Source organism: Labrus bergylta, chromosome 23 (assembly GCF_963930695.1).
Source record: "Labrus bergylta chromosome 23, fLabBer1.1, whole genome shotgun sequence".
In the NCBI taxonomy this organism is placed as follows: domain Eukaryota; kingdom Metazoa; phylum Chordata; class Actinopteri; order Labriformes; family Labridae; genus Labrus; species Labrus bergylta.
The window spans coordinates 15,840,202-15,852,422 of NC_089217.1; the positions used below are offsets into that span (position 1 = coordinate 15,840,202).

General features: G+C 39.7%; 1 protein-coding gene across 3 annotated transcripts; it reads right to left on the reverse strand.

Annotated features, from left to right (window-relative positions):
• Positions 1-1,241: 1,241 nt before the first annotated feature.
• On the reverse strand, positions 1,242-11,141 carry LOC136177645 (uncharacterized). Of its 3 annotated transcripts, none has more exons than XM_065951390.1 (6): positions 11,005-11,141; positions 10,859-10,920; positions 8,473-8,598; positions 8,297-8,365; positions 1,860-1,955; positions 1,242-1,479 (listed from the first exon to the last, which is right to left on the reverse strand). In XM_065951390.1, the coding sequence occupies exons 2-6, from the start codon at positions 10,898-10,900 to the stop codon at positions 1,390-1,392; spliced, it is 423 nt and encodes a 140-aa protein (XP_065807462.1). In that variant the 5' UTR covers positions 10,901-10,920; positions 11,005-11,141; the 3' UTR covers positions 1,242-1,389. The 3 variants fall into 3 exon arrangements, with proteins under 3 accessions (XP_065807462.1, XP_065807463.1, XP_065807465.1); XM_065951391.1 differs by having other exon boundaries at positions 10,859-10,917; positions 11,005-11,107; XM_065951393.1 differs by lacking the exon at positions 1,860-1,955.
• Between the last annotated feature and the right edge of the window lie 1,080 nt (positions 11,142-12,221).

Sequence of the window (12,221 nt, forward strand, 5' to 3'; positions counted from 1 at the left end):
ACAACAGAACAACACAAAACACATGAAGATTAAATATGGCATTAATTTGTCTTCTGGCTCATTTTTATCCATAGAGCTGTGATATTCATAAAATAATAATTGGCGATATTATTGCCTTTATTTTTTTTACGACACCAATTTAGATTCAGGAAATTGAGAAAAGCTCCATAATACCAAAATAACAACTTTATGCTCAGATAAAACCATGGTGCCTGTTTCATTACAGATAACTTAATTATGTAGAGTGTAGCTGAATCCACACTGCAATATGTTGGGTTTACGCAGTGATTCCTTTCAAAGCAACTGTTTTTATTTGTTTTCTGGCAGAAAGGAGATATGGTGGTTTGTTCTTGTATAAATGTTCATAACTCATCTATTTTGATTTAATGAAGGATACAAGTCATTCATGATACGGGGCTTGGCTGAACTGACTCACAGGTGGGCGCGGTGTAGCTGTGTGTCAGGAGGCTTCAGGTCCTGCTCTTAACTTACCTGTTACTAAGTTGACTTAAAGTCAATTTAAGACGGAATTTTCAATATGGTGTCCGCCACGAAAGGCTTCAAACTCCTCTTGAGAAAACAGTGAGTGACATCACTATGAATACGTCCATATTATCTACAGTCTACGGCTGAAACTAGTTTCATCCAGTCTTAGTGACATGGCCACAGGAGGTTACATTTTGACCAATATAATATAAAATATCAGTGTTGTGAATGTGTAGGTGTGACATGCGGTGTAAAAGCGCTTTGAGTAATCAGAAGAGTCAGAGAGTTCAGAAAACTAGGTTAAACTGTTTGTCCTAAATGTTGAATTTTCCGCTGAAAATTATGACAAAATGAACATATTTAAAAACAGAGCTGTATTTCAAATGTACTGTACTTTTAACTACTCAATGATTAACTTTGCCAATAGTCTGTCCCACACATCTTCACATGGGCTCGTCTATGAACAGAAATCCTTGTGATTTGTCCTTGAGGATATATGAGAAGAATCCCCAGTCCTAGTTGTGTTGTAGAGAAACAGTGCTGTAGATGTTTGAATATGGTGAAGGATTCAGGTCATTTAAGGTCGACAGAAATTCATCTTGTGTTTTTAAACAGTGGAAAAATGTAGAGCCTATGACTGCTCACCAATCTGAAAGCAATTCCATCACTCCTAACATCTCCACATCTGTCACAGTTTAGGTTCTCACAACCCCAAAGAAAAAACAGGACAACACGTACGAGGAGTTCTGTCAAAATGTGTCTTGCTGCATTTCTGCATGCAAAAATTCTCTTTATCAGGGTATGTGAATAATTTACATGAATGTCTCATTTGACACAGTTATATTTTATTGATGTTCTGGTGCAACAAAAAGCACATTTAAGATGAGTCTCTTATTTTGTGCACTACATCCTGGTGAGCAGCTGGTTGGCTGTGACGGTGGCGGACACACCCTCCATCCCCGACTCCTCGACCAGCACCTTCCTCTGGAACTCCTACAAGAGGGAGAAAAGTGCTAAATATACAAAATGTTAATCTCTTAACTGACTGAGGTTGTAAATGTTAAGTGGCAGATACATCACTATAAAATAATTTATTGGCTCTTTAACTCAGACCTGATCAATAAGCTTTCACTGCAACGTCACTTAATGATGAAGTCAGCAGCTGATATATATATCACGTCTCTGATCTTTTAAAAGCTTTAGTGTTCTGCAGAAGCTTTGAAACATGAGGTGGCTTCTGAGGGCGTCACACTGCAGTGATTCATCTCAGACTGTTACAGCAGTAGACAGAACCAGCTGCATGATTTGTTAACTATGTGCCTGACAGCTGAAGTTCAGATTATGATGTCTGTTTTTATGAGTGTGTGTGTCACCCTGAATCTCCTGAGTCTTGCCAGTCTGTCTTGCAGAGTTTTCTCCTGGCTGGAGGTCAGGTTTTCCACATGAGTCCTCCACTGCTGCTCTTTCTCCTGATATAAAGATAAGGACCAATAAGATCACGTTTAAAACATCTCCTGCCTTAAGATTTGTTTTCTTACAGTAATAACATGATGGATAAAGAAGATGTTGAAGAGGATGTTAAATACATAAATTCATCATGAAATGTTCCCAGAGTTAACATCGAGTTAGAAGCAGAGCCTTTTTCTGGTTCACGTTCTACAATTTGAAGTATTTTTGCATCCAGTGGATAGTGATGCTCAATCCACAAACCTTTCCCTTTCTATGTGGTATCAAGGAGTTCTCTTATAATCTGAACTCTGAACTCTCTAAGAGATTAGATTTTGCTCATGGAAGACTTGCTTTAAGTAGTTACTTCTGCCTTGTTTCATAGCAAACAGAACGAGAAATAGGTGGTTTACCAGCTGGGGGATATTTACAAAAAAAAGTGTTGATGTGTACATCAATCTTTAGTGAAACCGCATGAGTTGAAACTCCTGAAATGTTGTCCAGCTGAGCTGAAAGCATAATACACATCGTCTTCTACATGCATTTTCACCAAATGTGAATTTTAAAATTGAGTGTAAATCTGCCAAGATGTACATATTTAATTGTTGATTATACACTTTTGATACTTACAAAAACTCTCTAGCATGCAGCGCTCCAGAGTTTTTATAAGACACTGATGGTTACCTCAGTAAAACACTGCAGACCTTTGATAGTCTACATTTTCATTCTAATAGAAGTACCTTGGTGGAGTACATGATGACGATGATGGACTCTGAGGTAAAAAAGTGAATTTATATAATTTGTTTGAGAGTAGAGGTGTTTAAAATTACACAGTGTAGAGATTGGTTGAATTTGCTCAATTGGACATCACGACTTCCTTGAGGTACTGATAGTGTTTGCACTCAAATGTAATAACATTCTCCCCTGTGCATGATGAATTGCTCGGTGTTAAAAAATCCCTCAAAATAACTTCAGAGCCTGTTAAAAGAAAGATAATGTTCCTCACATGTTCCTTCCATGTTATCATGATGAGATTTGATTCTTTGATTTATCTGTTCTCATGTGTGGCCACATGAGCCTCCTGAATTTACATGATGCTGCCAAGACTGTTTTTATATTTCCAAAGCAGCCTACATATTTCTCAATTGAGAAAGAGGCAGCATAGGGTACATTAAAAAACAAAACGCCTAAAAAAAATCTGTTATGTCCATAATAAAGAGCAGATATCAGGACTCTATTTCACAACTGAACACTGAACTTTTGGCTGAAAAAAAGGTCTGTTGACAAAGAAAACACTCACAATGTCTCACACCAAATCCTGTGAACTATCTTAAAGCTCTGTAGGATCATTGTGAAGGTTCCCCCGTTCCCCTGGTGCAGTAATATAACAGAGCATACATTCTGTCAGGGCTGCACCTCTGAGTCCTAAGTAGGCGTGTTCATGCGTGTGTAGAGGTGTGTGTGAGTCATGAAAAGTGTCGGGCCGGATGGATGTGGAACCCTGACCTCAAAATTGGACTGAGTATTATTCTGTTGGATCTAGTTTCCCGCTGTGTGTTTGTGTGCGACGTGTGTGTGTGTGTGTGTGTGTGTGTGTGTGTGTGTGTGTGTGTGTGTGTGTGTGTGTGTGTGTGTGTGTGTGTGTGTGTGTGTGTGTGTGTGTGTGTGTGTGTGTGTGTGTGTGTGTGTGTGTGTGTGTGTGTGTGTGTGTGTGTGTGTGTGTGTGTGTGTGTGTGTGACTTTAAACATTTCAGATGGGATACATGTGAGAGGGCCAAGGCCAGTGGCTCTCAACGCCTGTCATCAATTAACATTTCTGTCATGCTGTGTGTGTGTGTGTGTGTGTGTGTGTGTGTGTGTGTGTGTGTGTGTGTGTGTGTGTGTGTGTGTGTGTGTGTGTGTGTGTGTGTGTGTGTGTGTGTGTGTGTGTGTGTGTGTGTGTGTGTGTGTGTGTGTGTGTGTGTGTGTGTGTGTGTGTGTGTCAGGGGAGCGGTAATGTGTGTAGGAAGTTGATGTGAGCGAGGGAGCGTTTAGTTTAATGTCAGTTTACAGAGGAAGACGTGCTGACACATATGGAGTGAAGGTGAAAGCAGTTAAAGCGTTACCTCCCCAATTACATGGTACACACACACACACACACACACACACACACACACACACATTCAAACATCCAAACGTCCAAATGCTTGTTTTCAACTGAAGGAGAGAATGTCCTGATTGTGTACGACTGACGTGTGTGTGTGTGTGTGTGTGTGTGTGTGTGTGTGTGTGTGTGTGTGTGTGTGTGTGTGTGTGTGTGTGTGTGTGTGTGTGTGTGTGTGTGTGTGTGTGTGTGTGTGTGTGTGTGTGTGTGTGTGTGTGTGTGTGTGTGTGTGTGTGTGTGTAGGGAGGAGCACAAATTGGACAAATTGACTTGAATTGGCAATCACTGACAAGTTGACAAATTGCACTAATGCTTCTTTCCGTTTCGGTAATAACATCATGAAGCCGATTTGCCATCTGGCTGCTGGACAGGTTGTGGAGTATGAGTGTGCAGAGCTGTTGAAGGGTCTTCTGGTCAAAAAGTCATAATCCATCTGCAGAGGTGTGAAAATAGTCATGGGTAATATCCACTGTGCCATCGTCCTGTTGACGGTTGTATTCCTTTTCTTTACTTTCATAGATATTTACAGGGATGTTGTGCAAAAACTATTCTCCCCCCTAAACAGGCATTCTCGGCTAATGTTTATGTACATTGAATAAAGTGTCAAATACATGTAGACCAAATGCTGGACTGTTGTTAGTACGTATTTTCATGGATTCATTCATCTTGATAATTTTGTGGACATATCTTTAAATTGTGTCAACCATCTCACAGTAATTCTACTTTTGGGTCTGTGAAGCTGTAACCTTATATGGGTGAAGCACCTAAGTAGTAGTAGATCTATATTTGGATAGGAGCCAACTATAGGTTGTCAGCAACTGTTTGCTAGACAGAGAGTCTACATCTGATACGTATACAAATCAGTGACATGTCATCTTTATTGTTTTATAGTGATGTACCCAAATGGAATTTGTGGGCTGTACCTTCTAGCAGAATATAAGCCACATTGTGTGATGAAGACTTTGCCGCTTGGCCATTTTGCCATTTTGCCCATGATGGCCACTTTGCCAATGATTGTCAATGATTGTGAGATCTTGGTCAGCATGGGTCAGCGATGGTCTGCACTTTGTCAGCCATGTGTGTTGTGTTTCTGTGTTGTCTGACCATGGCTGAATAAATCTAAGATGATCCACAGTCTGTTTCACGATTTCATAATTGTCCATCTACTACAGAAATAACCCCCACCTAACAACTGTGAAGGCTATTTTGTTCCTGAATGGCAGTGGAGTGTAAAACTAATAGTCACCTTCTACTTGTATGGAATATCCATATTCCTGCAGAGCAATGCTGTCTGAGGGAAATCTTCATAAATAAATAAAAAGAACAAGTCTTCTGATTCTGGGTAGCAGCCAGTTTCTGCAGCGCCATTTTTTTCTCAGTTTTTAGAAAAGTCTTTGTGTACTTTTTAAACAGTAAATTGCCTCTTCAGTGGTACGATAAATTAGCTTTGGATATAATGATAAGCTAAAGTAAATAAAAGCTTTGCCAGCATTCAATTATATAGGAATTTAGTTTGGTCATAAAGCACACATACAGTAGTGCGGTTACACCTCCACATTGTGCATTTGTTGACAAGCAGAGGGTGGAGAAGAGCGGGTTTTAGTCTATTGAGAAATGCTTCAAGAGTGTTTATTATACAGCATCAAGACAAGCTTCCCGTTTACTTACAGGGCAAATGCAGCCAGTAGTGGTGTTTCAATGTGATTCTGTACTTGGAGCATTTTTTGGTAGGGGATATTGATAGCCTTTGCTTACATTTATAAAATGTATTTATTTATTTATTTTTCAGTTATAAACCATGTCCCTAATTTTATGGAATCTGGTTGTAGCTTTGGCTAGAACACTGTAAGTGGCACCACATTTCTCAGTTTTGACCTGTGGGAAAGTCAGAGAAACCCTTTAGTTAATATGTCCATCAAATATTCAAACTTCTAACTGTAGCACTAAAAACAGTCAGACCAAAACCTCAGCTCGGGCTCAAACTTCGAGGCTTAGTTGTAGAATGAATGTTCAGGTAATTATAAAAGATCAGGCTCGTTTATTGCTTGACCAGTACAGGTAGGCTGCATAATGTTGATGCATAAAGACATGATTCTCTCCATAGCTCAAAATAAAGTTTCCAGGTTTGACACTGCTTAAAAACTAATATATACATCTCTATCTTAAATCTAAAAACTACTGTAAGCTAATACAGTGCAGAGAGATGTTGGGGGGTTATGGAGCATATACAACATTTGCATCTTCATAGAACTACAACATGTCTGTGTGTCTGTATCACCTATGTATATGTGAAAGTATGAATGTATTTTCCGAGTTTCTCAAGTCAGGACGCATTAAATCCAGATATGTTATTGACGACAGCCTAATGGCTCTGTACTTTTGGAATAAGGAGTAGAAGTTGATGCCAGATGGTTATGTAAGAGCATTTAAACAAATGTTTTCCTGCATTCTGTTTTCTCTCTGCTTTTTATGTTATGTAACAAAACCCAGCCAAACGGGCTTCGGATAGCCTCTTGGGGACTATAAACACATCCCCACAATGCCTTTCTTTCTGAAAACGTAATTGGTCACGTAATGGGAGGTGTGTTTTTTATCTGCTTTAATATGTTGGAATGTTCGGATCGCTCACCCTGAGTCCTAAGTTAGAAACATTACAGAGTGTTTTTTTTTTTACTCCACTTTGGAGCTCAAGTGGTCAGTTTGATTGTGACCATGGTGATTAATGTCCATACATGAGTTAGTGTGTCTATGTTCATGTTTAGGCTGCCTGTATGTGGGGTCGTGTCAGTGCACATATCAGAGGCCATCGAGTCCAAGCATGTTTGTGTTTTGTATTTGTGTGTCAGAGGTTAAGTAAGTGTTACTCACAGTACATTCCATACAGAGGTGAGAGTGACTGTCCACTTTAGCGGGTAAATGTTGTCATACACTTCCTGTGTGTGTGTGTGTGTGTGTGTGTGTGTGTGTGTGTGTGTGTGTGTGTGTGTGTGTGTGTGTGTGTGTGTGTGTGTGTGTGTGTGTGTGTGTGTGTGTGTGTGTGTGTGTGTGTGTGTGTGTGCAGCGTGCAGCAGAAACACTGACAACAACAACAGCTCACGTCCCCTGCTGACCTCACACACTCTTGTCAGAAACAGGACGGCTGCCCAAAGCACCCACAGCTGTGTTTTGGGTGTGTTTGAGTGTGTGTGTGCGCGAGTGTGCATTCCATGTCAATGAGGATGTGCATCTGTTTTAGCAACTGCATGCTTGTGTTTGTTTTTTATGAATGTACAGTTTGATCCCACTACTTTTAAAATGCCAAATGTGTGCTTCCTCTTCTGCAGTGTGTGTGTGTGTGTGTGTGTGTGTGTGTGTGTGTGTGTGTGTGTGTGTGTGTGTTTGTGGCCTCTGATAGGATCGGCACCCTTGACAGAGAGCCAAAGTTTTTTCGTTTTCCATGGAAGTGAATCTGATTTAGCCGCAAGCGATGAAGTGAACATTGACGGTAAATTAACACTCATTGATCCAACGTCACACTACTGCCGGTCTGCCTGATTGTTCAGCGCACTGTTTCCATTAAGCTGATTACAAAATCCTGCTTTAATGAAAAATCAAGCACAGTGTCTTTAAAATGTGAACGACAAGCTACGTTTGCAGAAAAGATTAACCACAGGAAACAGATAAAACAGTTTGAACTCTCCTTTAGACATTTTCTAGCTGCTAATAGTGACGGATAAATCATTTGGGATGCTGCTGGCTGAGTTGAGGCAAAAAATCCACAACCGAAAAAAACAACTGAATACATGAGTATTAAGTGCCTCAAGTTGATTTCCTCCCTTCAGAATTTGGCTTCCAAAAAAGTAATGCTGACAACCAGAGAGTCTGTCGTAACAACCAATCAGCTGCAGTCCCTTCTGTGTGGCTACTGCATGCATCTTGTGTGCGTGTGTGTGTCTATGTGTGTGTGTGATCTGCATGCATTGGCAGGACTTTTCCCCCATAAAACTGACACGTCAAGGAGTCCCAATTACCCTGCAAACTGTGCCAACAGCTGCGTGATATGAAGCTATATGGTTTACAGATACAGACCTGTAGAGTGTGTGTGTGTGTGTGTGTGTGTGTGTGTGTGTGTGTGTGTGTGTGTGTGTGTGTGTGTGTGTGTGTGTGTGTGTGTGTGTGTGTGTGTGTGTGTGTGTGTGTGTGTGTGTGTGTGTGTGTGTGTGTGTGTGTGTGTGTGTTCACCTTTTTGCTTTCTTCTATTTCTTGTAGTCTCTCCTTTTCCTTCTGCTCCCTCTCCTGTCGCCAACGGATCTGAGAAACAAACACATTTACACTGAAAACCTTTTAGTATTTTTTCCTTTTAGTCATGCTATTATATCAGTGCAGTCTGTACAGGCATACTCCTCCTCATCTCTCACCCGCTCCTCCTTATCGTGTCTCCTGTAGTCCTCCAAAGCTTCAGCTCCCTCCGTTGGTTCTTTTGTCATCTTCCCCGACATTCCCAGAAACTCATAATCCTCCTCTTTACACAAACCTCTCATCGACTAGAAACCAGAAAAACAGCCACCCATCAGATCTTGTACTTGTTTACATCTTTTCCCTACATCCTTATTGCCTTGAGACCTTGTCTCTTCTGCATGTTAACCGTTACTATTAACTAGGCCTACTACTTTAATTCCTACTTAAAAGTACTAAATCCCCTGGAAGTTATTTATTTTATTTTTTTACAGCTTTAAATCAAACTTAATCTGCTTTTTTGATCAGCAATAAAAAATGAATAAATGTGAAAGTGGAAATAGATTGTTGTAGGGATTTAGTGTAACCACAAATGTGAAATCCAAAGTACATGTTTTCATGAGAATGTGCCACCCCCCGTAAATCATTACTGTCGTAGTGAAAGGTCTCAACTTTTCACACCTACATCTGACGCTGCACACACTCAAATGTTACAAAGTGTAATGTCTAATATCTAGTTAAAATATCTCATTACACTCGATATAAACCACACTCACTTAAAATGTCCAGATAAACATTTATCAGTTGGCATGGATGGATTGTGAGTATTAATTAGATTTACTTACATTACTCATTAGAAGTTTAAAAAGCCTGAATTGTTTGTTATGACTAAAAGAAAAGCTGCCAATGCAGCAATTAACTTAAAGGAGATCTCTCTCAATTTAACCAATCAGGGACACCTATCGATTAGTGTTGCAAGATGTGTAGCTCCTTATTTATCTTTTACTGGTGTCAGTAAAATCCCTCATCTCAGCATCTGCCAACGGTTCATTTCAGCTCCTTTAAAATTTCTTAAATTGAGATCTGAATCTTAATTCAAGAAACTTAAAGAGGACATTTTCTACCTTTTCAAACAGTCCCCTGTGGTCTAAATGAAACATCTGTGCCCGCCCCCTGAGTTTTCCTGGTAGACATCACTCCTCTGTAGCAAGAATAAAAATGGCGGACCTGCGCAAATGTTTTGTTCTAGGCTGGGGGTGGAGTCCATGGGTGGAGATATCAGGGGAGGGGAGGGTATTATTATTTTTTTACCAGAATCCCACTGTGACATCACAAGGGGAGCAAATTTGTGGGTCAGTAGACACTCAGGTTACCCAAATATATGTTCAAAAACACTGTAAAAGTGGATTTTTCATGATATGTCAACTTTAACAATTAAATGTGGCTTGCGTAAAAGCAATTCAGGCCTTTTTTCTAGAAAGAAAATGTGTATCTGAACTTTTAAGGTGAATGTGGTTTAGATTAAGTATATTGTTCTGACTAGAAATTAGACTAATAACTTTGGTTGTGTTTCAACCTTTGGAATGAGGAAGCTTAAGAATCTGGTGAGTCTGTATGAAAACCATCACAATGAAGACAAAAGATCCCTCCAAGTGATTCAGAGAAAGATTATCCAAACGAAAAAGTCAGGGTGTAAATGCAAGAACATTAAGAAGACATTAAAGATCCCCTGGAGTACAGTTCAACCAAACTTTAAGTAATGGAAATAGTCCGACACGGCTAATAAATCTGCCCAGATCATGCTTTGGGGATAGTTCTGAACAGCTGGGCCCTGAAGGCCTGTGATTGAGGAGGAGGTAAAAAAAATAATACAGAAAATAATAGAAAGTCTTGAATGACAATGACACCAATCAAAAAGCTAAATTAAACTACTAAGATAAAACAACTTATGTCCTGGGTTGGCACTAAGGTCAGATTTCAGGAAACAATTCAATGAGGATTTTGATTGAGCAGGTTTTTAGCCACAAAAAAATAAAGTGATTCCAAGCTAAATAGAAGTGGAAAACATGCAAAAAGGTATCTTAAATGAACCAAGTGGTTCCAGTAGATTTAATAAGCGATGTAATGAAAAAGATGTCAACTTTTAGACGGGAAGATAATTGCATATATGTGAGCGGGACAGATTAGAAAGAATGAAAAAATCTGATGGGCATAATGCGTGTTAAGAAGACAATTACCCAACAGCAGGCATATGGAGGTCAATCGAGTTTGATGGGTTTTGAAAATCATGCGACTCATATGCCTCCGCATGCAGTCACCAGACCTCCACCTCAATAACAAAATATCGATGTGAAACAAGTCCAAACTGGAAAATGTTTGTTTTCTTGTTGTTTACAGCTATTCCTCGGAAAACGGGTTGGTTCCGCTCGATGATATTTTTCCAGAACACGACCAGCGGGTTGATGCGGATCGATAAGGAATGAATACATGAAGGGATTTGCAAAACCACCGCAATTTCTGCCTAAACAGTCACGTTGCACCCTTGATTGGAATCGGCTCATAACGTACCTTTGACATGGGAATCCCTTTGAACCTTTTCTCATGAGACATCTTAATCCAGAACGGGTCTGCTGATCATATCGCACACAAAGAAGCTCTAATTAGGTCAAGAAAATAAAAAAAACTGAAAACCCAAAAGAACAGATGTTACTTACCCGCGGGTCAACACTGATTGGGGTTTCCTGTTGCTTCCCTCTTTTTATAATTTATAATAACCATAGATGTTGTCAGTGTCCTGCTCCAGCTCGGAGTCCCAACAGATAGTTTCCAATCAGGGTTATAAAGGTCCTGATGCAGTGACAGAGTGCTGCTTACATGCTAGCTATTTCCACAGAGCGGTGATAGAAGTACCACTGTCCCACTAATAAAGAGTCATGAAGAGTATAATGGATTGTTGTGGAGTGTTTCATAGATTAAGATCAGTATGAGGCTTCAGGTCAATGCTTTACCAAACAAAAGGCCACATAGGAGATGTGTGAGTCATCTTCCCTTTCAAGCTGCTTATCCTTAAATAACTTTTTTAGTTTCATGTCAGATTTTTAGAAGATGTTTTCTTTTCAGAGAATTGATCAAATCTGATGAAGACAGATGGATACCACTAATCTCTGTGTGCTGGCTTTGATATCTCACTGTTAAAAAAACAAAACATTATGGAGGAACAATGGGACAGGACATGTACTGTCAAAGTGCTATAGGTTTGACCATTAAACCCACTCTGCTGGGATCTGACAAAACTAGTTAGTAATGTCTTCCTTATTGCCCGGTTAATTATTAACCAAACATTTGGTCATTTCCTGTCTCTAAAACCTGCTAGCATAACTTAGCATGAAGACTGGAGGCAAGTCAGACACGTAGACTTGCAAGGATGATCAAACTCTTGCGATGCTAGCACAGCTAACATTAGCCACATTCAGCAAACCAATGACATCATTTATCCACAGACGTTTTGATCCTGTGTTTAGATGTGTTTGATAAATTGTGCTCAATTTTCATTGTTTTTCTGATTTCTTAACTTGAGCCTGATTGACTAGTCTGAATTTAAATGTGTGTTTAATCCACTTAAATAGTTGACAGCAACATCCTCAACAATGGAAAACTCTACCCTATCTACATTGTTTTCACTAAGATGGACGTGAATAACACAAGAAATTGTGGTAACAAGAAATGTTTTATGCCAGTAACATAACTCCCAAGTCACGACCTCCAGCTTTTGACTCTACATTTTGGTGCTTCATATTTAAAGATGAAGCATGTTTGAGCATGAGGTTCAGACATGTTGATAGGCAGATTTTGTTTTTTAGCTTTGGACATTGCCAAGCTAGCTGTCTTCCATCTGCATGGTAATAGCAAACAAACAAACTGGTTGTAGCTT

Excerpts from the sequence above, each read along its gene's own strand:
- LOC136177645 (XM_065951390.1), bottom strand. The coding sequence starts at position 10,900 with ATGTCTCATGAGAAAAGGTTCAAAGGGATTCCCATGTCAAAG. Across the intron at positions 1,956-8,296 it reads AAATAGAAGAAAGCAAAAAG|GAGAAAGAGCAGCAGTGGAG; the intron begins GTGAACACACAC and ends TCTTTATATCAG. Across the intron at positions 1,480-1,859 it reads CAAGACTCAGGAGATTCAGG|GAGTTCCAGAGGAAGGTGCT; the intron begins GTGACACACACA and ends TCCCTCTTGTAG.